General features: G+C 50.9%; 12 protein-coding genes across 12 annotated transcripts; 9 read left to right on the plus strand and 3 right to left on the minus strand.

The window, feature by feature from the left end:
* Positions 1 to 80: 80 nt before the first annotated feature.
* Positions 81 to 1,555, plus strand: BO88DRAFT_381692 (BNR repeat-containing protein; the record flags this gene model as incomplete). Its single annotated transcript, XM_025704595.1, has 2 exons — positions 81 to 659; positions 712 to 1,555. Exons 1-2 carry the CDS (start codon positions 163 to 165, stop codon positions 1,553 to 1,555), a joined length of 1,341 nt encoding a protein of 446 aa, XP_025566604.1. The 5' UTR covers positions 81 to 162.
* A 251-nt stretch (positions 1,556 to 1,806) lies between these two features.
* On the plus strand, positions 1,807 to 4,076 carry BO88DRAFT_485138 (sugar transporter). Its single transcript, XM_025712322.1, has 8 exons — positions 1,807 to 2,189; positions 2,242 to 2,298; positions 2,354 to 2,675; positions 2,725 to 2,799; positions 2,848 to 3,068; positions 3,132 to 3,482; positions 3,564 to 3,754; positions 3,857 to 4,076. Exons 1-8 carry the CDS (start codon positions 1,985 to 1,987, stop codon positions 4,001 to 4,003), a joined length of 1,569 nt encoding a protein of 522 aa, XP_025566605.1. The 5' UTR covers positions 1,807 to 1,984; the 3' UTR covers positions 4,004 to 4,076.
* A 128-nt stretch (positions 4,077 to 4,204) lies between these two features.
* On the minus strand, positions 4,205 to 5,611 carry erg6 (sterol 24-C-methyltransferase). The gene has a single exon (XM_025705956.1). It carries the CDS (start codon positions 5,217 to 5,219, stop codon positions 4,470 to 4,472), a length of 750 nt encoding a protein of 249 aa, XP_025566606.1. The 5' UTR covers positions 5,220 to 5,611; the 3' UTR covers positions 4,205 to 4,469.
* Positions 5,612 to 6,238: 627 nt separating this feature from the next.
* slt11 (Pre-mRNA-splicing factor ECM2) lies at positions 6,239 to 7,839 on the plus strand. Its single transcript, XM_025704596.1, has 2 exons — positions 6,239 to 6,762; positions 6,816 to 7,839. The coding sequence occupies exons 1-2, from the start codon at positions 6,622 to 6,624 to the stop codon at positions 7,830 to 7,832; spliced, it is 1,158 nt and encodes a 385-aa protein (XP_025566607.1). The 5' UTR covers positions 6,239 to 6,621; the 3' UTR covers positions 7,833 to 7,839.
* Positions 7,840 to 7,889: 50 nt separating this feature from the next.
* BO88DRAFT_432627 (LYR motif-containing protein) lies at positions 7,890 to 8,561 on the minus strand (the record flags this gene model as incomplete). The annotated part of the gene is made up of 3 exons (XM_025709370.1): positions 7,890 to 8,183; positions 8,250 to 8,426; positions 8,486 to 8,561. 3 exons carry the CDS (start codon positions 8,559 to 8,561, stop codon positions 8,089 to 8,091), a joined length of 348 nt encoding a protein of 115 aa, XP_025566608.1. The 3' UTR covers positions 7,890 to 8,088.
* A 454-nt stretch (positions 8,562 to 9,015) lies between these two features.
* BO88DRAFT_381704 (putative ribosome associated DnaJ chaperone Zuotin) lies at positions 9,016 to 10,524 on the plus strand (the record flags this gene model as incomplete). The annotated part of the gene is made up of 3 exons (XM_025704597.1): positions 9,016 to 9,168; positions 9,226 to 9,366; positions 9,417 to 10,524. The coding sequence occupies 3 exons, from the start codon at positions 9,016 to 9,018 to the stop codon at positions 10,464 to 10,466; spliced, it is 1,344 nt and encodes a 447-aa protein (XP_025566609.1). The 3' UTR covers positions 10,467 to 10,524.
* Positions 10,525 to 11,018: 494 nt separating this feature from the next.
* On the plus strand, positions 11,019 to 12,793 carry BO88DRAFT_485143 (putative acid phosphatase). The gene is made up of 3 exons (XM_025712323.1): positions 11,019 to 11,536; positions 11,603 to 12,625; positions 12,683 to 12,793. Exons 1-3 carry the CDS (start codon positions 11,345 to 11,347, stop codon positions 12,716 to 12,718), a joined length of 1,251 nt encoding a protein of 416 aa, XP_025566610.1. The 5' UTR covers positions 11,019 to 11,344; the 3' UTR covers positions 12,719 to 12,793.
* A 179-nt stretch (positions 12,794 to 12,972) lies between these two features.
* Positions 12,973 to 14,463, plus strand: BO88DRAFT_381708 (MFS general substrate transporter; the record flags this gene model as incomplete). Its single annotated transcript, XM_025704598.1, has 1 exon — positions 12,973 to 14,463. One exon carries the CDS (start codon positions 12,973 to 12,975, stop codon positions 14,461 to 14,463), a length of 1,491 nt encoding a protein of 496 aa, XP_025566611.1.
* A 564-nt stretch (positions 14,464 to 15,027) lies between these two features.
* On the plus strand, positions 15,028 to 17,776 carry BO88DRAFT_422562 (S8 family peptidase; the record flags this gene model as incomplete). Its single annotated transcript, XM_025708583.1, has 3 exons — positions 15,028 to 15,249; positions 15,307 to 17,127; positions 17,177 to 17,776. 3 exons carry the CDS (start codon positions 15,028 to 15,030, stop codon positions 17,774 to 17,776), a joined length of 2,643 nt encoding a protein of 880 aa, XP_025566612.1.
* BO88DRAFT_401899 (uncharacterized protein) lies at positions 17,751 to 18,780 on the minus strand. The gene has a single exon (XM_025705957.1). The coding sequence runs from the start codon at positions 18,691 to 18,693 to the stop codon at positions 17,800 to 17,802; it is 894 nt and encodes a 297-aa protein (XP_025566613.1). The 5' UTR covers positions 18,694 to 18,780; the 3' UTR covers positions 17,751 to 17,799.
* Positions 18,781 to 18,929: 149 nt separating this feature from the next.
* On the plus strand, positions 18,930 to 20,518 carry BO88DRAFT_318122 (uncharacterized protein; the record flags this gene model as incomplete). Its single annotated transcript, XM_025702461.1, has 2 exons — positions 18,930 to 20,002; positions 20,053 to 20,518. Coding segments are annotated over 2 exons (1,539 nt in total), but the record flags the coding sequence as incomplete, so codon positions are not given.
* A 21-nt stretch (positions 20,519 to 20,539) lies between these two features.
* On the plus strand, positions 20,540 to 24,170 carry BO88DRAFT_358796 (uncharacterized protein). The gene is made up of 13 exons (XM_025703802.1): positions 20,540 to 20,795; positions 20,853 to 20,905; positions 20,976 to 21,472; positions 21,533 to 21,588; positions 21,650 to 21,828; positions 21,886 to 22,061; positions 22,117 to 22,143; positions 22,205 to 22,568; positions 22,684 to 22,768; positions 22,826 to 23,158; positions 23,224 to 23,341; positions 23,397 to 23,488; positions 23,559 to 24,170. Exons 1-13 carry the CDS (start codon positions 20,666 to 20,668, stop codon positions 23,870 to 23,872), a joined length of 2,424 nt encoding a protein of 807 aa, XP_025566615.1. The 5' UTR covers positions 20,540 to 20,665; the 3' UTR covers positions 23,873 to 24,170.
* The last annotated feature ends 120 nt before the right edge of the window (positions 24,171 to 24,290 follow it).

Genomic DNA, 24,290 nt, shown 5'->3' on the forward strand with positions numbered 1-24,290 from the left:
GGGAAAATGCTCAGCCGCAGTCTTCTCTCGATCCCGATCAGGCCAGTTCACGTGTCTCGAGAAATTGCATAGTTCTCTACCTGAGAGTCTACCACCCATCGAGAGTCCACATATCACCCGAGACAATGTACTCAGGACGTGTCTGCTGCTACTGAATAAAATATGACTATTCCGTCTTTTACTGCTCTTGGGGACGACCCCAATACCACGCACCGCCTAAACGCCTGTGCCTATCAGCAGTCAGCAATCACAACTTCGGGCAGCATCCAGTATGTGGCTTTTTATACCTCGTGGGAAGGATCGGACTCTAGAAGAGTTACTATTGCACGCCATGATGTTAGGGACCCTTCGTCCGACTGGCAATATTTGACTTTCGAAGATTACAACCAGATGACCGATGACGGACATAATACCATATCTATCGGGATCTGTCCTGGTGATGGAACGATTCATGTGTCGTTCGATCACCACTGCGATGCGCTGAAATATCGCATCTCGCGACCAGGTCTGGCTGCCGACCCAAGCGAGTCGAGTTGGACGGCAAGCAACTTCAGCCCGATTCTAGATCATTTACCCGGCTGCGACGGTTTGTTGGACGTTACATATCCACGATTCATACCTGCTAAAAGAGACATGTATTTCGAGTGTCGCATTGGAAAGTATGTAACGCGCAAAACCTCGGAGAAGCAGAATCTGACGACCAGCCCGTAGAGCAGGTGCCGGCTCTGATGTCCTATACCGCTACAGTTCTGACACCGCGCAGTTCGTCCAACTGGGAACCTATCTAGTTGGAAGACAGTGTAACCCGTATCCAAATGGGATATCTTATCATCTACCAACGGATAGTCTTCACGTCACTTGGACTAACCGACACTTTGTCGAGTATGAAGGAGCGAACGACTGCGCTTCTATAGCCCACAAAGCGCAAGCTGGACCTAATGGCCCAGAGAATAACGAAGGGCTATATTATGCATACAGTCGGGATAATGGCACTACATGGAGCGGGTCAAGCCAAAAGCCAGTGGCTAACCTATCAGCACGTCCAGGGACCGGACTCGAGTCCCAAGATAGCCGGCTACTCGTCAGGTATATCCCTCGAAACAGCGGTATTATGAATCAGGAGGCACAGTACGTTGACTCCGAGGGAGGAGTGCATGTATTGAACCGAGAGAACACCACCGGAGAGGAAACATGGATGCACTATTACCGCTCCCCATCGGACAATCAGTGGAGTTTCTTCGCATTACCTGACATATACCCTACGCCTACCGGACCTCGGGGAAAACTCGTCCATAGCGAGAAGCTCAATGCTGTGTTCTTCATTCTTCCGTCAAATACGGAGAGTGAACTGTTGATTGTGCGGAGGAGTATGACTGATATACATGGAGAAATGAGTGTAGTATGGAGAGAATATGGATACAGTGGAGAGCCACTGATCGACGAAGAAGCCTTTACAAAATTTGGGCTTCTGTCGATTCTCATATTGAGAGACAATGAGGAAGGTAACAGAAAGGTGGCCGTGCTACAATTCGACGTCAATAACCTGGCACAATGAGGAGCATGTGATAAGTGTCGAAAAGCAAGAGAAGCAGTAATTAGTAGCAGCAATCCTAGTGGAAGTTTTTCAACCCGAAAGTCAATTTCATGTCAGCCCTTGCTCGTGGCGACGCAGTCACTCGCACTAGGAATACATTTTCCACCAACAGGAGAATCAGGAGATCGCCACCAGCTGTCTGAGCTGCTCGCATGGTCTCTTCCAGCCGTCTCGGATTGCTTTAGGCCGAACCTCTCATGCAACCTGGAGGAGGGATCTGCAAGATCAGCCCCGCAGTTCCCCCAGGTTTTGGCCCCGGATAATAGCCTGGGCAAGCTTGTCTTGATTAGACATCGCATTCAATAGGATCTGCTACAAACTCCGTATATATTTTCTGGATGGGAGTTGGTGGCAGTGTTAGGGGATATCGTTAACCAACCCGACTTCGTCATGGCAGTAAGTGCGCGGAAGCCCATCGATCGCAGAGCGCTAGAGGACACCACGGTGGTGAGCAACAAGCAAGGGCCATGGTGGAAGGATACCGGTTTACGAAAGCTGAACTTGATGCTGTTCTTTCTCATGTTTAGCGAGTTTACTCAAGGCTACGATGCTTCCTTGATCAATAATGTGCAAGAGCTGAGTGTTTGGCAGGAGGGTATGTCGAGTATTGTATTTGCGCTAGTCCGTTGACTGACCATGCAGTGCAGATTTTAATCACCCTCATGGTAGCCTTCTGGGAGCCATGAGCGCTATGTACTGGATAGGTGATACAGTACACTAATCTCGACGATCTCGACCTTGGTCTAACTACAAGTTCAGGAAATATCGTCGGTGTTGTCTTTATCTCCTTCATATCCGACAGGCTCGGCCGCAGATACTGCCTGTTTTTCGGCGCCATCCTATGCCTTGCTGGCACCGGCATGGCTACTGGTGCCTCCAGTGCCGGTCTCTTTATCGCAGCTCGCTTGCTTCTAGGCATGGGGGGTGTAGTAGTTGCTGCGATCGGGCCAGTATGGATGGGTGAACTAGCCTACCCAGACCATCGAGCGACAGCAACTTCGATGTCCAACACTACTTACAGCGCTGGATCTATCATCGCGGCATGGATCACATTTGGATCATTCCGACTTGCAAGTGCATGGTATGCCCACCTGCCTGAGATCATATTTCCTCATCCTCATTAAAGATAGGGCATGGCGCATTCCCACCGTCTTCCAAGCCCTTCCGTCAATAATCCAGGTGATTGGAGCATTTATTCTTCCAGAGTAGGCCAAAAGGATGCCTCATTCCAAAGCCATTCCTAACAACCATAGATCCCCCCGCTGGCTCATCAGCCGTGGCCGCGAACAAGCCGCCCTCGCCATCCTAGCCAAATACCACGGCAACGGCGATGCCCAGGACATCGTAGTGCAACAGGAATACCAAGAAATGAAAGAGACCATCGAACTCGAGATCGCGGCTAAGAAGACCTCCTGGAAAGAACTCATCAACACCCGCGGAAACAGATGGCGTTCGTTTATCCTCATATGGTGTGGTGAGTCCCTCTATCCCAAACCCACCACCACCAACACCGCCACCTAATGCGCGAGACAACCAGGAATCTGCAAACAATGGTCCGGCAACGGCCTGATAAGCTACTACCTCAGTAGCATGCTCAAATCCGCCGGGATAACCGCCGAAGTCGACACGACCCTGATCACCGCAACAAGCCAAATGTTCAGTTTCGCCTGTGCACTAGCCTTTGCCTTCCTTCCCGGCCGAGTCGGACGAAGACCTCTCCTGCTGTGGTCCATGGGACTCATCTGGCTCGTCTTTGCGCTCATCACGATTTGCACGGGTGTGTTCGTCGAAACAGGTAGTCAGTCTGCATCGTACGCCACTGTCGCTTTCATCTATATCTACAACGGAGTGCATAACCTAGGTTGGACGGGTGCGATGATGCTCTACGGTTAGTATCTATCCCAAGCCACAGAATCTCACTTAAGACAAAACATAAATGGTCAATGCAATAGCTAACTGACAAACGCAGTCGTCGAAATCCTGCCCTACTCCATCCGCGCCAAAGGCATCGCTCTTTTCTGGCTTGTCACCGGTGCCACAGGAGCATTCAACACATACGTAAACCCGCTGGGAATCGATGCCTTCGCATGGAAGTATTATTTCTTCTATGTGGGGTGGATTATCGTTGAGTTTGTGGTGGTGTATTTCTTCTTTATTGAGGTTGGTGTTCATTCTGTCCCTTTCACGTCGCTCTATATATATATGCACGTGCTCTTGTTCGACACCATGGCGAGGGTGGCTAATACCATGGTATATTTTCAGACCAAAGGACCGAGTCTGGAGCAGATCGCGCTGCTGTTCGATGGGAAGGACGCAGTGGTTAGCCATGCTAATCCGGTGGCGGAGGAGTTTTTGGATGAGAAGGAGAAGGAGAGGGCCGAGGCGAAGGAGATTGAGGTGGCTCGGTAGTAGGATATATTGAGTAGTTTATTGGATGAGGTGCTTGAGAAGGTTACGGGACTGGTTAAGATTTAAGTTGTTGGTATGGAAGGAAAGTGAAATAGTAATTTTGAGACTCGTTATTCCTGGTAGTCGCTATTAAATCTATTCTTAACAACAAATGACAAGCAACAGAAAGGAATCATCACCATCGGCACATAATACTCAGCAGTGATTTCGTACGCCTGCCCATTCCCGTATGGGCAGGACATGAGATGGGAAAAACAATGCACTAACGAAAACAAAGCATCCCGCGGCGGTATGCAATATAATGACACACAAGAAAGGAAATGAAACATAGGGAAATATAAAGGGAAAAAGAAGAAACCCGGATATTAAAGAACATAGACCGCCGTGCTGTCTATGCAATAGGATGCTGTCCCAGAAAGATTTGTACAGGCGTTATCGCATAATGCAAGTATTTTGCTGAAACCGTTTACTCGGGCTTGCGGCCAACCATGAGGTACATGGGAGTGAACAGCTTCTTCTCACCACCGGCAACAAGGCAGTCACCGGCCAAGGCCAGACTGTCGGCAGTCTTCTGAGAGCCCTTGGGGAAGAGACCGACCTTCTCCATGGCACCGACGAAACGGTGGGCAATGCCACGGCCCCACCAGGTCATACGAGCGATCGTGAAGAAGTCCCAGGGAGAGGTCAAGTGCTTGAAGGAACCGGCCAAGGGGTAGTACCAGGGGATGGTGTCGGGGCGGTCGGCCAAATCCTCGTTGTGGAGGAGCTCGAAACCGGCTCCCTTCATGGCGTCAAGACCCTCGGAGACCTTGACCATGTTGGAGATACCGTCACCCTGCTCGATACCGAGACGGATCTTGCGGTGCTCGGCGTTGCTGTTGTCGTACTCCTCGGTCATCAACCATTCGTAGACACCGAAAACACCACCGGGCTTCAGGACACGGAAGATTTCCTTGTAGACACCCTCGAGTTCGGGAGCGTGGCAGGTAGCCTCAATGGCGTAGACAGCGTCGAAGGTGTTGTCCTCGAACTTCATCTGCATGAAGTCACCCTTCTCGAAGGTCAGCTTGTGGGCCAAACCCTCACGCTCAGCGTAGCGCGTAGCACGCTGGATCTGGTAGTCGTTGTTGTTCAGGCCGACCACGTTGGCGTCGGTGAACTTGACGATCTCACGGGCAGGGCCTCCGACACCGCAGCCAACGTCGAGAACCTTCATTCCAGACTTGATGCCGATCTGATGGGCGAGGTAGTGTTCGTGGCGAGCGATGGCCTGGTGGAAGCCCTCGCCAGGGGAGAAACGGCAGAAGTGGAAAGAGGTACCCCATCCGTACTCGTAGAAGTCCGTCGCAAGGTTGTAGTAGCTATAGCGAATTCGAGTCAGCACTGAGAATCGAAGTCATGTTTCTGGGTCTTAATGGCGCTACATACTGTCTGGTCAAGGTCGCATACTCGGCACGACGGGCCTAGAACATCAAAATATTAGTACAAGGCTTAGCATTAATATCGGAAAGGAGTAAGTCGCAAACATACCGCACGGATCTCTTCAGTCTCTTCCTCAGCGCTCTTGTTGTCCCAGTGCTTGAAGTACTCGTCGACAGCAGCCTTCTGAGCGGCGGCGTCCTTGTTGCGCATGGCAGCGAAACCACCCTGAGCTTCAGCGGACTTTCCATGGAGAACGCGGTTGAACTCCGCGTCACGCGCATGGTTCTCCTGTTCGAGAGCTGCGGGAGCCATTGTTGACAGCAATTGGAAATTAAAGTGGGATAAAAAGGGGTGGATCGGTCAAGAAGCACAGGTGTCCGGAGCAAGTGGTTCGGATACAGGGACTTGAGGAGGTAATTGAGGCAGTTTTATAACCACAAACACGATCCTGAGAAAAGAAGAAAGGCCAAACAGGCAGACAGAAGTGAAGGAAGAGGAAAACGAAAGAATACGAAGAAGCAAGCGAGGCCAACGCAGCAGTTAATGCGATCGCCCGAAAGAAAGGGGAGGCGGAATTACGACTGACTTTGACATTTCCCCAGCCAATCACCGCTGTGCCACTGGCCAGCCAACCAGATGGCGGGGGGCTAGGCCCAAACAGGCATCCTGGGGTTCTGGCCAGGAAAAAGTTGTATCCGAAAGAGACGGTGGAACAGCGCTAAGCCGTACTAGGCAGTTGACCAGGGCGTTCCTGGTCATATCGAGGAGCTGCGTATCGCGTATCGCGTATCCGGTGCGTATTTCGCCAGGCATCACTGATCCGCTGATCGCACAGAAGAGGCTATGCTATCGTGTTGATTGCCGCAGGATCAAGGCCTGGACTGCAAGGTATCGTTTCGGACCCTGTATGCTTAAGCATCGCGCACTTTCTAATGAGATAACTATCCTCCTTACGCAGATGCCTCAACGACCACTCGGGTTGATTCTTTTCCATGCATGTGATGCAGGAACTTGCAGCCAAGTCACGTGACTCAAATGTTGCTTATATCACTACAGCCACACTTAGCCACAGAATGCGCCACTACGACTATCGATAATCCAGTTCTTTGCTACCGACAACGCTCAACTTCGCCGCACCATCTCCGCAGGGCTTCACGTTTCTGTGTGGAAGCGCAGCTGATTGATACCACGACAACATGCCCCCTCCACAGATTAAGCAGGACCTGAACCGGTCCGGATGGGAGACCACCGACTTCCCCTCCGTGTGCGAGAACTGCCTGCCCGACAATCCTTACGTTCAGATGCTCAAGGAAGACCATGGCGCAGAATGCAAGATTGTAGGCAGACCTTTCCACTTTCGGACAACCAGACCGTACTAACAGATTCCCAGTGCACGCGTCCTTTCACCATCTTCCGCTGGAAAGCTGACCGCACCGCGCGCCAGAAGCGTACTGCCATCTGCTTGACTTGCGCACGGTTGAAGAACTGCTGCCAATGCTGCATGCTGGATCTGTCCTTCGGGCTGCCGATCGTCGTTCGTGATGCTGCTTTGAAGATGGTCGCCCCAGGCCCCGAAAGCACCATCAACCGCGAATACTACGCACAAGGTCACGAGAAGGAGATCGAAGAGGGGCGTGGCGCGGTGGAGGAATACGAGAAGACGGACGAGAAAGCCCGTGAGCTGCTTCGAAGACTCGCCAACAGTGAACCCTACTACAGGAAGCCTCGCCAGATAGAGGCCGCACCCCAAGACGAGGAGGGCGCGAGTGCAGGACCCAGCGACGCACCGGTGGTACACAGCCGCTACGGAAATGGCCCGGGACCCATTCGCACAAGCGAAAGCAGGAGGGGAACGCCACTTCCGGGTAGAGGACGAGGAGGTATGCGTGGTGGCCGTGGTGGCCGCCCATTCCCCAGCGCCGCTCAGGTGCCTCCATCGGCTGAAGATATCCTACCGCCTGCGGATCCAAACATCACATCACTCTTTGTTACTGGCGTGGAGGATGATCTCCCGGAACATACGCTGCGGACTTTCTTCACACAATTTGGACAGCTGCGGTCGCTCATTTGCTCCCACCGTGCTCACTCTGCGTTCGTTAACTTCGCAACTCGGGAGGGTGCTGAGGCAGCTGCCAAGCAGTGCCAGGGTCGGGCTGTCATCCAAGGCTGCCCTCTGCGTGTTCGATGGGGTAAGCCCAAGCCGTTGGATAACATGGATCGGGAGGAGCGCTTGAAGAATGCCCGGGAAGGTCGGCAGGCGGCTGGCCCGAGGGCAGCCGATTCTGGAAAGAGAGCCATCACAGCTGCCGGCGAAGAGATTGGCAAAGAGCAAAAACAACGGAGTTATGCTGTCGCCCCACCCCCGGGTGCTGGAGAGGTCCAGTACTCCAGTCTGTCTGGTGATTAATCTGCATTTCAACTCGCATTTTGGCTTGTTTTCTACAGGGTCCGGGAACAAGGAGGTCTTATGTATGTTCGCGAGCGGGCGTTGTGTATATTTTCTACATTCTGATTAAACCATAAAATACCCCCAAAGACGCCGGAAGGAGAGAGAAAAGTTTGGGTATACTATAATACAGTCTGCAAATGCCATAGTCTGCAGTCATCCTTTCACCCACGCATAGGCTTCCAGACAGTCAGATTCCACACGGGAGACCCTCCCTCTATGACGAGCATGCCTTATCCACCTTGACAGTCTTTCCCTTAACTCTAATGGTGTCGTTATCGCCGCGCTCGATGTCATCATGAATGCGGAGTTCTAGTAGGAATCTTGAGTCAGCGACATATACTCAGCCATAGCATGATTCTTCTGCTAGCTACTCACCCCACTTGGCATTCTCATCATCTTGTTCCCGTACACCCTGGACAATGTTGTGTCTGAGAATGTTCGCCACTTCGAGCGCATGGTTGATCTGCATCGGAGTATCAATGCCTTCGCGGCGGTGGCTGTCGAAATTCCGGCGAGCCTCTTGACGGGCAGCAATCATGACACGGACATCATCTGCATGTTGAATATGGTTAGCGTTGAATGGACTTATGGCTGTTGAGGCGGCGACTGACCCCGGAAGGCAATGCGGGTAGCGCGGAGGAGTTGGCGGTAAGCACTGCGTGCGGACAAGGCGGTTTGGGAGGACATTATGAAGTTGATTATTGGGATTTATCGAAGAATTGAATCTGTTAACCTTTTGTTAGTTGTCTCCTTGTGAATTGAGTCTTTTGGGGTGGCGTACTGCGATAGTAGCGGGTGATCTGATGATAAAGAAAAACTGTCGTCAGGCGAATGCAGCTCGTCGCTCTGTAAATAAAGAATCCTTGATATAGAAACTACAGTCAAAAACAACAAAATATATAAGAAGAAGATCTAATCAACATGCGAAAAGCTTGAATTCTAACCGTCGTTCCCTGCGGCAGTCCATGACTTTCGATGACCTCCGAAACAGCCAAGGTTTGATTGGCCCACTGGGTGGCGGCAAGTCGGGGCAGAAAAAAATGGAAAAGCACTTTGTCTTTTTGCTCAAACAGTCCGTTGGGCGCTTCTCACTCTTTCCCATTCTCCCCTTAAATCACCCCGCGTGGCTCTGTTCTTGACCATGGCTACCGTTCAGACCATCAACGTTACTCTCCCTTCTCTGCCTTCTGGCTGGAGTGCCGATAAGGACTTCAAGGCCGTTGGCACTGTCTCCGCTGCCACCCAGAGGAACCTCGAGCCTGTTGGCCCTCACTTCCTGGCCCACGCCCGCAGAGTACGTATCTAGCAACCGATCCAGTGCGATAATGGCTCACTGCTAACAACCCTCCAGAAGCGCCACCACCGCACCTTCTCCGAGGATGAGCGTATCCAGGCCCAGCAGAACGTGAAGAGCACCGAGGACGAGGAGGATGATGACATCTCCGAGGACGAGGACCCTATGATGCTCTCCAGAGATGCCAAGGACTGGAAGGTATGCATTACCAAAATCGTCGATATAAGTATGATTCTTACACACTACAGAGCCAAGATCACTACCAAGTTCTCGGCCTGTCCAAGTACCGCTGGCGTGCCACCCCCGAGCAGATCAAGCGCGCCCACCGCAAGAAGGTCCTCCGCCACCACCCCGACAAGAAGGCCGCCATGGGTGACCGCGACGAGAACGACAGCTTCTTCAAGTGCATCCAGAAGGCTACTGAGGTTCTCCTGGACCCCACTAAGCGTCGTCAGTTCGACTCCGTAGACGAGGCCGCTGATGTCGAGCCCCCCACCAAGAAGGAGGCTGCCAAGGGCAACTTCTTCAAGCTTTGGCGCCCTGTCTTCGAGTCCGAGGGCCGTTTCTCCAAGAAGCAGCCCGTGCCCCAGCTCGGTGACGAGAACAGCACCCAGGAGGAGGTCGAGACCTTCTACAACTTCTGGTACGACTTCGACAGCTGGCGTACCTTCGAGTACCTGGACGAGGATGTGCCGGATGACAACGAGAACCGTGACCAGAAGCGTCACATGGAGAAGAAGAACGCCAACGCCCGCCGCAAGCGCAAGACCGAGGACACTACCCGTCTCCGCCACCTTGTGGACGAATGCGCCGCTGGTGACGAGCGTATCAAGAAGTTCCGCAAGGCTGCTCGTGCCGACAAGGACCGCAAGCGTCTCGAGAAGGAGGCTGAGATCAAGCGTCTGGCCGAGGAGAAGGAGAAGGCTCGCCTGGAGGAGGAGCAGCGCAAGAAGGACGCCGAGGAGGCTGCTAAGGCCGAGCGTGAGCAGAACAAGAAGGCCAAGGAGGCCGCTAAGAACGCCGCTAAGAAGAACAAGCGTGTTCTCAAGGGCTCCATCAAGGATGTCAACTACTTCGGCGAGGGTGGTGAGCCGTCCGCTGCTCAGGTTGACTCCGTTCTCGGCGACGTTGACCTCGTCATCAGCAAGATCGACGCTGAGGAGCTTGCTGGCCTGGCTGGACGCCTTTCCGCTGCTGGCAAGGACGCTGCTGCCGTCAAGAACGTGTACGCCGAGGAGGTCAAGCGCCTGGTTGGTGCTGGCAAGCTGAAGGAGGGCGAGGCCAAGTTCTTTGCTTAAGCGAACTGGAGTATAGGATGTATGGTGTCGATGGGTTTACATGCTACGCAGGTGTGACCGGACTGGTCAACAAGGTATATAGATCGATAGAGTTGACTACAAAATAATGAGAGCAACGACCTTATGGAGTTCAACCAGTTATTCCAAAATCCTATTCTACTTTCCGTAGTCTACAGTAGTCCGGGATGTTCCTAGCGTACCCGCTACTCGCGCAATATAGCCACGCACTGCGAATTCTTTGTGACCGGAGTCTCCACAGGAGTTGGACTACTGCAGCCCATCGGAAGCGAGCTTTCAGTCTGAAAGACTAGTATATGCCAAACCATCCGCTGGCAGAAGGTATTGCGGGCACGTGCCAGGGACGGGGAGTCCCGTGCTCCCCACTGGCTGAGTGGTCGAGCAATTGTCCAATAGAATGTCACACTCCGCTATCTAGGTTATCCGCCTTTCCAAACTGGGCATTAGCGGGCATTTCCCTGTCGGCCAGTCAGCGACATTTGACTTGCAACGTGCAGAACATCTCACCAGATGGCATCAGCTGCAATCCTGCCATGCACAACAGCAGCCGACAACGTTCCACAATGCCGACGCAGATGCTGTGGGGATCTGGCACACTGGCTTCGTCGGTTAGACAGGCCTGTCCAATTGCAGTTCATTGATTAAATTGCTTCGGGCTAGAATAGTTGCGGCACGAATAACCATGTGCGCGATGGACCGGTATAGAGTTCACAGCAGCCGTGAAGAAAGATATAAAGATGTCCTCAGCAGCCCAATATGATTCTGATTTTCTTTTTGTCTGGTGTGCTTCTCTGTGGATATTACGCCGGATCCCTCTCTTAGTATACTTTCAGCGTTCGTCTGCTGATATCTAGGGCATCATGTTCACCAAGCAGTCCCTCGTGACCCTCCTCGGAGGTCTTTCTCTGGCTATGGCCCAGACCACCACGGAGGAATACCCCTCCTTGGCTGAGATTCGTGCCGCACAAGCTACTGTGCAGCCTTACTCTCCCGTTTCGAATGTCAAGGGACTGGCGTTCAACCGCTTTGTGAACATCTGGTTGGAGAACACCGTATGTCCTCAGCTGTTACATCTGGTATATGCAGTGATTGAGCTACAGCTGATATGCCATTTATAGGATTTTGATGCTGCTGCTGCCACCGAGCATCTGCCAGTGCTGGCCAAGAAGGGTCTCCTTTTGAACAACTTCTGGGCTGTCACTCACCCCTCGGAGCCGAACTACTGCGCATCTGCCGCTGGTGACACTTTCGGCATGGACAATGATGACTTCCATCAGATTCCTTCCAACGTTTCTACCATTGCCGATTTGTTTGATACCAAGAACATCGCCTGGGGTGAATACCAGGAAGGTCTCCCTTACCCAGGGTACCAGGGCTACCGCTACCCCGAGAGCGGTGCCAACGACTATGTTCGCAAGCACAACCCTCTGATCCTGTTTGACTCGGTCACCGAAGATGCTCTCCGTCTGCGCCAGATCAAGAACTTCAGTAGCTTCTACGATGATCTGGAGAACCACCGTCTTCCGCAGTACATGTTCATCACTCCGAACATGACTAACGACGGCCACGACACCAACATCACCTTTTCCGGTGCCTGGACCTGGAGCTTCCTATCTGAGCTTCTGGAGAACGATTACTTCACCAAGGACACCCTTATTATGCTCACCTTCGATGAGACCGGCACTTATGAAATCGGGAACAACATCTACACCTTCCTTCTCGGCGGTGCCGTCCCGGATGATCTTCTGGGTACCAAGGATGACACCTTCTACACCCACTATTCCGTCATTGCTTCCCTGTCTGCTAACTGGGGCCTCCCCTCCCTGGGTCGCTGGGACTGTGGTGCGAACCTGTTCAGCTGGCTGGCCAAGAAGACTGGCTATGTTAACTACGAGGTTGACACGAGCAACCTGTATATGAACGAGACTCACTGGGGTCCTCTGTCCGATGATGACTACAGCGAGTACTACGCTGGCTGGCCTGTTCCCACAACTGATGCCAGCTGCTCTGCTGGCAACGGAATTCTTTCTACAGTCAAGAAGACCTATGAGGGTTTGACTGCTACCTTCAACTACACTACCCCTTTCCCCTACGACTCTCGCAGCGGAAACAATGTCGGTGTGAAGTACAGCCGTACCCTAGTAAGACACTCCACTCCCCTTGCCTCTTATCTATTAAAAACTCTAACCCTGTGGTAGAAGAATGGCAAGGTCGAGTCCGGTACTTCCGAGTAAGCTGACGCGTCGACATGTTGGGCCGGGAGGATATTAAATGGAATGTGGACCCATGAATCTGATCTGTAATATACTAATGCAATAAATCAATTGATCTACTACCCTCCTTCATCATGCTCTGAAGGTCGACACAAGCCTCAAATAGCCCTGGATTGGGACTCTACACCCATCCAAATTTCCGCCTTTGTCTGCAGGTGGACGTGTCGCGACGGGGTGAGCGTGATCTATGCATATAAACCCTGACTACTATCACCATGGCTTCCACAATCAAACCAACCGAAAAACAAGAGAAAAGTACCCTTCAACTCATCAGAGAGAAGTTCAAAATGTACCCTAGCACGGAGCATCTCAACGTACGAGACGATTTCGAACTACAACCGCCCGACCAAGTTGATATCAACCAAAGCCCCGAGAATGCCATCAACATCAGTACATTAGAAGACGTCCCACCCAACGGCGGATACGGCTGGGTGTGCACATTCTGCGTATTCATGATCAACGTGCACACCTGGGGCATCAACAGCGCCTGGGGCGTAATCCTCGACTACTACCTCTCCAACTCGACCTTCCCCGGCGCCAGCCACCTCGACTATGCGATCATCGGCGGGCTCCAAGTCTCCCTATCCCTTTTAATCGGACCCATCGTCACCAAATCCAACGAACTACTAGGCACAGCCATCACCCTCCTCACCGGCACAGCCCTCATCTTCGTCGGTCTCTTCGCCGCCTCCTACTCCACCCAAGTCTGGCACCTCGTTCTCACCCAAGGCATCGCCTTCGGGTTCGGCATGGGCTTCCTCTACCTAACCGCCACCTCCATCCTCCCCAAATGGTTCACCACCAAACGCAGCTTCTCCAGCGGCATTGCCGCCTCCGGCGCCGGCCTCGGCGGTCTCGCATACAACCTCGCCGCTGGCCGCGCCATCCAATCCGTGGGCGTGCAAGCCACCTACCGCATCCTCGCCTTCTGCGCCCTAGGCTCCCACCTCGTCTCTTCCCTCCTCCTCAAAGACCGGCCTCGCTCACGCGCCCAACCCCGTCAAAGATCCTTCAACCACCGCGACCTCGGCCACCCCGAAGTCCTCCTCATCATCATCTGGGGCATCTCCACTGACCTCGGCTACATCACCCTCCTCTACTCCCTCCCCAACTACGCCTCCTCCATCGGCCTCTCCCCACAGCAGGGGTCTGTCGCCGGCGCTATCCTCAACCTCGGCCTTGTCCTTGGTCGTCCAGTCGTCGGCTACATCAGTGATGCCTACGGCCGCATCACCATCTCCATGGCCATGACGGCGTCGTGTGCCATTCTCTGTCTCGCTATCTGGATTCCTGCTCATTCATATGCACTTCTGCTCCTCTTCGCGGTGCTGTGCGGTATGGTCTGCGGGACCTTCTGGGGTACTATTGCCCCTGTGCTTACTGATGTGGTCGGGTTGAACCGTCTCCCGTCGACGTTTGGGATGGTGTGTTTGATGCTGGTAGCGCCGAATTTGGTCGCGGAGGCCATTGCGTTGAGTATGGCGGGCAGCGGGGCCGGGTATTTGAGTGCGCAGGTGTATGTTGCTTGTATGTTTGTGTTGGGAGCCGTGTGTTTGTGGATTCTGAGGTCGTGGAAGTTTTATGAGTTGGAGGTGAAGGGGGTGAGTGAGGGTGGAGAGGCGAGGAATGGGAGTGGGATGGTTGGGGTGCAGGGGTTTTTGAGGTGGTTGAGGCCGGAGAAGTTGTTTTTGAGAGGGAGAGTGTAGGTGTTGTTGATGGTGATGATGGGTACTTGATGGTATTGCAGTGGTTGGTTATAGAAGTGTTATTTTTTCGGATAATTAGATCTAGAGCTAGCTATGGGGTTAGTTTCTTTTTTTATAAAAAGGTTATAGAGAGTAATAGCCCGGTAATGAAATATAAAACAAAAGTTTGCATTTTAGAAGCGTCCAGGTAAGATCATGGATGTATAAATCAGGCTGCACATGTCTGCTTCATAAACAATACCTCTGAAATCCGTGTAAGACTTTATTCATTTAAGATTTTGTTGTAGAGTTGAGAAGCCTTTGTACCAGACAGGGAGTGCTGATCACATAGTAGTTACTTTACACACATAGTAGATACTTTACAGAATCATGCAGTTGCAGTAGGTTGAGAATGGTCTGCCCGACCGAGGAAGCGAAGAACTTGAAGGTAGTCAAGGGCTAGGTTGAACACGCGGTGAATAGGCGCGCGCTATCATCAGCTGAGTCTGCCCCGCATCGCTCAGCCGCCTCCCTCTGGCACACACATTTCCATAGTCACCTGTGCTAAACCGTAACGTAAACGGAATGGCGAGTGAGGATCCAATAGACTTTGCACATACTGCCATAGCCCAGGTCGCTAACATCGCGTCTTTACTGGGCGTTGAGTCCAAGCGACCATTATGTGGGCGTCTCGGGGCTGAGCTCTTCCTCGTCGCCAACTACATCGACACGGCTGGCTTAGACCAGGAGAGCCGACTGCGGCTGCGAATATCCAAGCTACTGCGAGATGTGGAGGCTATGTGCAATGTAAGTGTGGCAGAAAACTATATCTCATGTGAATGGAGCCTGATGAGCTTGGAATAGTGGCCGACGAAAATACCAAGAAATGACTATCCTCTTCTTGAAGCGATAACAAAGCCATTCCCTGACGTGACATCTTATGAGACGGCCCAGAGAAAGATTCGACGAGGACTTGATCAGCTTACCGCGTGTTCTCGTGACGCCGAGGTGGCCATTTCTCATATTCAAAAATTCGTTGAGCGCAATCGCAAGTCATCTAGGCGCGATGAAAGTGGAGATATCAGTTCTAGAAAGAGAGCCGCTCGCCCAGAGCGCTCAGATCTTGCCAACGAGCTTGCTCATCGAGTCCTACGAGAGCAAATGTGCTGTACTTGCCAGACCAATGGAGTGCGTAGGCAAACGGAGCGAGGACATCTAGTGTGTCTCCTGCTACAGCCACCTTCCCAATCAGTGGCCAGTGACAATCTGGTGCAATTTGATATGCTGTTCTCATCAGAGCCCTTCTGGAACCAGTCACAGCTCACTCACTGGCAAGATATTGAGCTGCTTGTGCCAAACGACCATACGCACGGCAAAAAGTGCGTCCGATTTTTTGGTAGAGATGATGGATATAGAGATGAGCAAGCCAACAATTTATCTGCAAAAATAAAACAACGAACAGACAAAGGCCAATTCTGCCGTTTACTCGATCTTGCGAAAGGCTGGCGCCTTTGCCTCTCTATTGAAGACCAGGAGCTCTATCATTTCTTTGAGCCCCACAAGCAGAAAGTTGACCATATTCCGGGAATATCTTTGGCCAAAGTCCTCAGCACCTACCATCTAACGTCACGAATGAAACTCGTACTAGCTTACATAATAGCCTACTCTGTCTGGCAGTACTACGATACAGACTGGATGCGAACAAAATGGACAAGCGAGACTATTCAATTTATGAGAGAAAGTGATACCTCTGGGGGTAGGGGCCAGGGTAAGCTTTTTACCTGGAAACCATATGTATCAGTGCATTTCAACGATGAAGATCCACTGTGTTATGAACAATATAAGGTTCCTGGGATGGTGCATGTCTACCCAAGGATCAGAGCGCTTGGTATTATGCTGGTTGAGATAGGTCTTGGGTTTCCGCTTCCCAAGCGTGAGAATCAGGGGCAGTCCTTGGCCGCCGAAGTGAACGCTGAACTGCTCACAGCCATCAACTATGCAAGGGATGAAGAGCGCTGGAAGAATTTCGACTACCCCGACTATATGAATTCAATACGCCACTGTTTGGAGCCCGGTACATTCGACCAGGCAGCTTGTGTTGAAGGTTTATCTGCCTATGAACAGAGACAACACCTCAAGCAACGAAGAAACATTTTATACGAGAAAGTTGTGTTTCCGCTTGAGAACCTCCTACAGGGCACGAAATGGATCGACAATTATGAAAAGATCGCCCCGCTTAGTGTACTTTCCCAGGATGCGAAAATCGAAGAAGCCACTGTACCGGAAAATCTCGACAAGGGCAAAGCGCCAGAGCGCAGGAGGAAGCGCACCGAAAGTGAGAAAAACGCTAGCAACTGGCTATTAGACTTGAAAGAGTTTAACAGGGAGCTAGCTCAAGTTGCACCAGCAGCGGGATCACGCGGGGTATCCCGGAGCGTACGGATAGCGATTTTGGACACTGGTTACGACGATAATGCCCCGTTTTTCTTTTCACCTGATGTTATGGAACGTCTTAAAGGCTGGAAAGACTGGGTTGATGGCTCGAGCCAGCCCGAAGATTGTCATGGACATGGCACTCATTTGGTGTCTCTCGTTCTGAAGTGCGCTCCCGATGCCGATATCTATGTAGCCCGCATTTCCGAAAGCCCCCATCAACTCTTGAATTCCAGCGACAAAGTTGCAGAAGTTAGTGCTCCAAAGGAAATACTGAATGTGACTCAGCTGACTTGCTTAGGCAATTTCTTGGGCAAGTGGAGAATGGAAAGCCGACATCATCTCCATGTCGTTCGGCTTTGCAGACGAGCAGCCGTGTATCAGTGACGCGATTCGCGAAGCCCTGTACAAACGTCAAGATTCTGTTCTTTTCTTTGCAGCAGCTTCTAATTACGGGGCCAATGATCGAGAGATGTTTCCCGCCAGACACGAGTCTGTCATCTCTATTCGAGGGACGAATTCAAACGGCCTATTTGCAGACTTTAACCCCCCTAAGCATGAAGATGAACCGGTGGTTTTCGGGACTCTTGGCATGGACGTTCCTTCTGCGTGGCCCAACTCTGATGGCGAAGAGTATAGGTCTGGAACATCAGTTGCTACGGCCATAGCGGCTGGAATAGCAGGGTCTCTTCTGGGATATATCAGTTCTCGCCCTCCTGAGAAGCCATTCTACAATGCCAAAAACCGAGCCTGGACACGTCGGGGAATGAATGCAATCTTCAGGGCCATATCCTCTAACACGCTCCAGTCAGGTTATTTGTACCTGACGGTACGGGGCTTGATAGGTATTCCGGAGGATGCCCGGTGGGCGAAAATTGGCGGCAAGTTATCTGGGCTTTGATTATGAGAACTGATTACTCTGAGTCAGGGATCACTCCCGGCTATCGAAGATATACAGCTGACCCGACTATCCCCCTCTCCAATTTCTGTCACAGTCATACTTCCTTGGTCATGATCCCTGGATAAAGTGCCCGGATCAGCTGAACCTATGATGATCTCTTCCACGGCATCGTCGTCCTCATCTGTCTCATCTTCATCATCTTTGCTCAAGTAGGCGGCTTTGTGTCTCAGCTCATCGTATTTAACTCTATCGCCTTTCCAACCCTTGACTTCTATCTTGAGAAGCTGATATGCAAACACTATATCCTCGCCCGCCCGCCAAGTATCTGATTCTTCTGTGCTGGTCGATTTGGCGAGATTAGCTCCAGCGCCAACCTGAAATCCCGGCGATGGAATATTGCCGCCAACCTCAATCTCCCCATTGTGGCGCTGGTTGTTCTCCATACTGGCGGTAAACCCTTTCGCTATCATGAGACCCGTAACCATATAAACAGGGTTCCTGAACCCAGGAATCCTGCCTGCCTTGGTTACAGCCTGAACCCGAGGGGCTTTTGAACGAGCTTGGATTTCTTCAAGCGGAGGGTCGGTGACAAAGTATTCTGTCTCCAGTTGGTCCATCGTATAGTTTGATCGCACATCGCTACCCCGTCCGCCCGACAGCTTTCCGGATACCGTCTGCAGGAACTCTGCCCACAAGCTCATCGAGACATCGTGGCTGTCGCCTCGTTCAATACTTCGCTCGTAGTCCGTAAATCTTTCTATCCGCGGGTAAACTTTCTCTAGCGTCGTCGCATCAACAGTTGTCAGGGCTCGGTGCGGTCGTAGGGGGTGTGATATTATGTTCCCTATTCCGATAGGGCCCGTTCCTGGCTTGAAATGGAAGTTGGGAGAGAGAATATATGTGGGTTGCTGTGCCATTTCTATGAAATAGCTATAGGAAAAAGCCAAAAAACCCCGAAAGAAGACAGGAAAAAGGGAAGGAAAGGGTTCGTCCTCGTCCTACTGAAGTAAGCGCCGTGCAGCAGGAGTGGGGCCGGATCATTATTAGACCAGCGTGACTAGTGAGGCTGCAACCCCTCAGCTGATTCTATCTACTTTAGTACATCTCCACGTCGCATTTAGCGACTACGTACGCAACGAGATACCTGACAGCCATGGAGCGGGGTATAAAAGAAGCGGCACAGCAATGCGTCGGCCTTTTCACGCGGTGCCTGGAAATCCCACCTCTCATGGAAAACGAGTGGGCCGAGAATCGCCTTGCGGATATGAACTTATGGATATCAGGCACCGGAGCCTGCGCCAGAGGACGAGCTTCTTTGGACTCGAGACTAGCCTCGAGGCCCGAAGCTCATGATGTGATCGTCAATTTATTGCGCCTGCTAAGTACTATGATTGACGAATGTCTAAAACAAAGCAAAATACAAGATGTTTCGCACATCTCTCACAATGAAGAAGACCCTGCCTCTTCTGAGAACGAAAGACAAGGGCGAGCATTTTCCCCATGGTCCGATGATTCTAGCTCCGATGGCCAGTTGATGGACCGTCATGAGTTGCGGAATCCATCCAGGAATCTGTTGTATGAGTCAATGTATGACATTGAGTTGATGATGGATCAACTTTCCCGGATCGCAGTTGCCATTCGTCGCTCTGTACGACGCTCACGGTTGCAAAAGGCAGACCAACTGTTCAACGCATCAGAACACCAGAAACTAGAAGGCCACCTTGTTGGAATGTTACTCTGTCAATTAAATGGCCGTATTCAAGAAAGAGACCCATCGCAGTTGAATGAAGTACAATTGCGATTGGTACACTGCAACCTAAAGCGTCGAAATCGCTTTTTGTATTCTCAAAGACACGCCATGGGTCTGGATGCTGGCTACGTACGTCGCACACCTGTACCGAAGCCAGCTGGATCAGCACAGAAGGAGACACCCCAAGAAAGCCCGTGTTGGGAATCCTCAAATAATAGCCCAATGCACGCCAACAACACCGTAATCACGGGAACTAGTGCCTCCGGACTGTCCGATGACTTTCATTTATCGCAATCAAGACACACAGTACACCAAAAAGATCACGCTATATCCATCACGTCTTCCGCAGTATCAACTACTGCACGCGAAGTAGATTACCCGCGCCCGCCTCAGCTTAAAGATGATGCGCGGCTCTTTCGGTGTCCCTGTTGCTGCGAAGCGCTTCCTGCAAAAATGACAGATGAAATTAGGTGGAGGTGAGATTCTTGATACAGATCCAATCACGGCCAAGCTAACACAAGACTAGGAAACATATCGAAGATGATTTGAGCCCCTACACCTGTGTTTTGGCTAGTTGTGATCAGCCTTATGTCCTCTTCAATACAGAGGATAGTTGGCGACAGCACATGCTGAAGGACCACAACAGCATGACATATTGGACATGCTTTGCATGTGGTGATGGAAAACAATTTTCGAGAAGGAAAGACTTTGTACAGCACACAAAGTTCTTTCATGCTGCGACCGTTCCATTAGCCCATATACCAGTCCTGGTTGAGTTGTCCAAGAAGACAATACCATCAGAAATCCGACACTGTCCACTGTGCAATTGGCCAAAAGCCGACGAAGTCGAAGTGGAAAAAGATGCACTGTTAAATCATATCGCTAAGGAGGTCCACTCTTTCTCGCTCCGGGCATTACCATGGGCGGATGATAACGGACAAGAGATTGATGAAAATATTTACAACAGCTCCGAAAAGGTCTACGACTGGCTCGACAGTGAGGGAGATGCAGCAGAAGAAGATGATGAGAATGCCTACAACATTCGTCATGAGTCTCTTCCCCAGGAGCCTATCTATGATATTCGACTTCAGAATGCGCTGCGAGCTGTCAGGAGTGAACTAACGAGTCTTACACAAATAATGAGCGGTAACGCCCTTGCCCACGACAATACTAGTGACTTGTCCAAGCTTTATGAGAAGACACGTGAAGCAAGTCGACTCGCTTATCCAGCGACACGCACGGTAGGATTCATCGGCGACTCGGGTGTTGGTAAATATCGGAAAGATAGCTGATACACGTACTTGAGAGGCTAATTCGTGCGAACAGGGAAGAGCAGTTTGATAAATTCACTTCTAGATCAAGAGGGCTTGGCTCGGTCGGTGGGTTCGAAACAAATCATTATAATATACCTTTGAGAGACTAACACCCGATGGTCTACCCTTCCCACAGAGCGGAGATGGCGCTGCCTGCACCACTGTCGTTACCGAATTCCGAAGTGTAAATGATACCTATCCAGAAAACTATACTGTTGTTGCAGATTTCATGGACAATGACGAGATCCGTGAGCTCCTCGAGGAGCTTTTATCGAGCATTCGGAAATACTACACCGAAGCCTTTCGTGAAGTGAGAACGTCGGAAGAGCAGGAGAATATCATAGTTGCGGCCAAAAGAGCCTGGGACACCTTGAAATCCCTCTTTCCTCATGAGCGGAACCTGGACATTGACTTCCTTGCCCAGGAAGGAGACGAGGCCGTCGCCGCAATCATGAGGACCTTGCTGGAGTGGGCCATGGCGGGCTTAGATACCCGACCAGGAGGGCGTGATAACCTACAGTATACGGTTGTGTCTCACCATGCGGATCAATGCATGAAGCATCTTGACAGACTGATGGCCAATGATGACGACGGTAATAACCCTGCTTTGTGGCCGTTTGTGAAGTTGGTCAGGTATATAACAGAAGTGATCATATATGTAAATGCTGCGTTATGTGGCTAATCTATACATAGGGTCTATTTGCGCTCGCCCGTTCTACGCACGGGTTTAGTTTTGGCCGACCTCCCAGGTACCGTACCGAGATATTATAACGGTGTCATGCAGAATTAAGCTAAGAGCACAATGTTCAGGATTTCGCGACTTAAACTACGCTCGAGTGCGAGCGACGGAAAGGTACCTACGCCACAGCTGCGACGAGGTTTTTATTGTGAGTAATATTATGCGATGTACAACCGATCAGTCAATAGGCGATATCATCCGTCGATGTGCGCGGGGTCAGCCTATCCGCATTGTGTGTACTCGCTCCGAGGTAAGTGCTTTTCAAAGTCATTATATAGGTGACATGAAAGTGACCACTGAAATCCAGGACGTCAATTCAGAAGAGACGGCACGTACCGCTGCTGCAGCAGATGCTGTACGTATCCGGAATATGAACAACCAAATCCGGCAGCTCGATAGCAGGATCATGCAGATAGGTACTCGCAGGCGAAAAGCGCACGGAAGTAGGATGCAGAGTCTCGCTGCAGAGGAAAGTAACCTCAGGTAAGTAGCACTGATGCACGATACTCCTAATTTTCCTATATCTCATTCATTGTAGGGATCAGAAAGAAACCCTTGAGCTTCAGTAAGAACCCTTACTTTGGTTGTTCCAACTAAACATATTGGTCTGATCTGAAACTTGCCAGGTTGATGAAATTCCTCGTCATTCGAAGAAATACATCTGTGACCAACTCTTTGTTGCATGCCTGGGGGGATATGGCTCGCATATTGTGCGTGAGCAATAAGCTCTACTCTGACCATCGAGAGGACGATCCACGACAGGCCAATGAATATTTGGCACTCAGTGGTATCCAAGAACTTCGACGGTACTGCCAATCAGTGCCGGCAGATGCGCAGTTCCGAGCCACGGTGTCATATCTCCAGCATGAAGTACCAGCGCTGCTGGGTTCTATCACGCAATGGGTCTTAGCAGGGACTAGCAGCATGACTATGGCCCGGGCAGAAGTCTTGCGACGGGTTTTGACTGAAGCTGAAAGCACTCTGAAAGGGGTACGGTAATTGTCCTAATATCCAAATGCACTTTGCCCTGTCTAGGTGCAGGCTCCAAAACTGCATCTACTATCTGCTGCTTTGTTATAAATGCCATGATTGCTAATTCGCGTAGAGCACGACTCGTGATGGCTCGCATGTACACTCATTACAGAGTAGCCTCAGGAGGAAATTTTCCGATGCCATTACACAACAAATTCGTAGGCACCGACCTACAACCCATTCATGAAGACCAGAGTAAATAACCCTTCATACAGGCCGAAGTCGACTTGATTGGAGGGACGATGCAGTCGAGGCGAGCTTGGAATGGGCAAATGTAAGTGGGACTCACAGTACCTTAAGAATATTCGTACCTGATTTTGGCTACTTGCAGTGGCACCACATGACATATGCAGCGTTCTGTCGCAACTACGGAACGTATGAAACGGCGAAGCAACCGTATCGTTGCTGGAACGAAGAGATTCTCGGCTCGGGAATTGACCAGCTATCTCTGGCGTGGGATTCCGTGCTCAACTGGCTTGGAGAAGAGGGTAAGAAGATCGAAGACGAAATCTCCAGGATATTTCAAGGGGTACATGATTCTATACACGGTACGCCATTTCCCAAGCGTCCTTAAGGGTTAAAGGGCTGGTGTCATTGACTATTGACTTGTCAGAGCAACGGGATCTGGCCCCAGAAAACCTAGGAAACTTGCTTCTGAACCTCCGAATGCGACGGACGTGTATACTGGACGCTGTTCATTGCTCCATCGAACGTCTAATTGATGACACTGAGTATTGTGCACGAATTTGTATGCTACTGTGAGAGATGGACTAATTTGATTTGCAGAAAAATCATGGATGATACAGTGAGTGGACACGCGAGCTCATATATTGCGGGAGTCATGCGCCCAGTCTATAACCATTGCATGCAACAAAGTGGTATGCTATCTCTCTCATCTTCCATTCAATCACATTTTCTTTTGATGCTAATGCAAAATGGCTCGCATAGGAACGGGAAGTGATTCGCGTCGAAAGCAAACCATGAATCGTCATCTCAGTTCACGTAGTCTGTTCCAAGACTTTGCTGACAATATTGCCCTCGACTATGAAGAAATGATCGACGAAGCATTTGAACAGTTAAATCAGAAGCTTAGCGAGGAGGTTGCTACTATTACCCGAGATTTACATGCTACGGTCACTGTGGAGGGAGAAATCTCTGAAGCTGGACAGCATCCCGAATGTACAGAAGGAGTCAAGCGAGGGGTGGAAACATGCCAAACAGCTTTGGCAAATGCTCAGACGATCGTGCTAGGGTTGAGCTGAGCGAGTGACACGAAGGTGTCCATACACATTTCATCGGCAAGTAGTGACAGGAGGAATAGATTGTCGCGGTATATTACAGTGGTTTGATGTGACCGGAGGGCTTGTTCAGTGAAATACAGACTAAAGAATGTTCAAGGATGCTTTTCTCTTTTGACTATCAAGACAATATAGCGGCCTTTGCATGGTCTATCTATCAAGGCATTTCATACTTTCTCGTCACTTCTTAATTTGTGTCATATGTGTCGCAATCTGAGAGCATAGGCAGCAGAGAACATGAATGATGTTATGATTTGAAGATACTATTTCCAAATGAACAAAGATTTACAAATAATCCGATGTTGTGAAAGTCATGTCAGCAATTCGCTTGTATACAACTTTTGTAATTATGATTAGAACCCGTCGGATTGGATTTTCAACT

Source organism: Aspergillus vadensis (assembly GCF_003184925.1).
Source record: "Aspergillus vadensis CBS 113365 unplaced genomic scaffold BO88scaffold_3, whole genome shotgun sequence".
NCBI lineage: Eukaryota > Fungi > Ascomycota > Eurotiomycetes > Eurotiales > Aspergillaceae > Aspergillus > Aspergillus vadensis.

What these genes read in the sequence shown, in the direction of transcription:
- BO88DRAFT_485143 (XM_025712323.1), top strand. Translation starts at nt 11,345, where the DNA reads ATGTTCACCAAGCAGTCCCTCGTGACCCTCCTCGGAGGTCTTTCTCTG. An exon ending in ACATCTGGTTGGAGAACACC is followed by an intron (nt 11,537 to 11,602) that starts GTATGTCCTCAG and finishes TGCCATTTATAG; the next exon opens with GATTTTGATGCTGCTGCTGC. An exon ending in TGAAGTACAGCCGTACCCTA is followed by an intron (nt 12,626 to 12,682) that starts GTAAGACACTCC and finishes ACCCTGTGGTAG; the next exon opens with AAGAATGGCAAGGTCGAGTC.
- erg6 (XM_025705956.1), bottom strand. Translation starts at nt 5,219, where the DNA reads ATGAAGGTTCTCGACGTTGGCTGCGGTGTCGGAGGCCCTGCCCGTGAG.
- BO88DRAFT_401899 (XM_025705957.1), bottom strand. Translation starts at nt 18,693, where the DNA reads ATGGCACAGCAACCCACATATATTCTCTCTCCCAACTTCCATTTCAAG.
- BO88DRAFT_358796 (XM_025703802.1), top strand. Translation starts at nt 20,666, where the DNA reads ATGAGCGGTAACGCCCTTGCCCACGACAATACTAGTGACTTGTCCAAG. An exon ending in CATCGGCGACTCGGGTGTTG is followed by an intron (nt 20,796 to 20,852) that starts GTAAATATCGGA and finishes TCGTGCGAACAG; the next exon opens with GGAAGAGCAGTTTGATAAAT. An exon ending in TTGTGTGTACTCGCTCCGAG is followed by an intron (nt 21,829 to 21,885) that starts GTAAGTGCTTTT and finishes ACTGAAATCCAG; the next exon opens with GACGTCAATTCAGAAGAGAC.
- slt11 (XM_025704596.1), top strand. Translation starts at nt 6,622, where the DNA reads ATGCCCCCTCCACAGATTAAGCAGGACCTGAACCGGTCCGGATGGGAG. An exon ending in ATGGCGCAGAATGCAAGATT is followed by an intron (nt 6,763 to 6,815) that starts GTAGGCAGACCT and finishes ACAGATTCCCAG; the next exon opens with TGCACGCGTCCTTTCACCAT.
- BO88DRAFT_485138 (XM_025712322.1), top strand. Translation starts at nt 1,985, where the DNA reads ATGGCAGTAAGTGCGCGGAAGCCCATCGATCGCAGAGCGCTAGAGGAC. An exon ending in GAGCGCTATGTACTGGATAG is followed by an intron (nt 2,299 to 2,353) that starts GTGATACAGTAC and finishes CTACAAGTTCAG; the next exon opens with GAAATATCGTCGGTGTTGTC. An exon ending in GTTTATCCTCATATGGTGTG is followed by an intron (nt 3,069 to 3,131) that starts GTGAGTCCCTCT and finishes CGAGACAACCAG; the next exon opens with GAATCTGCAAACAATGGTCC.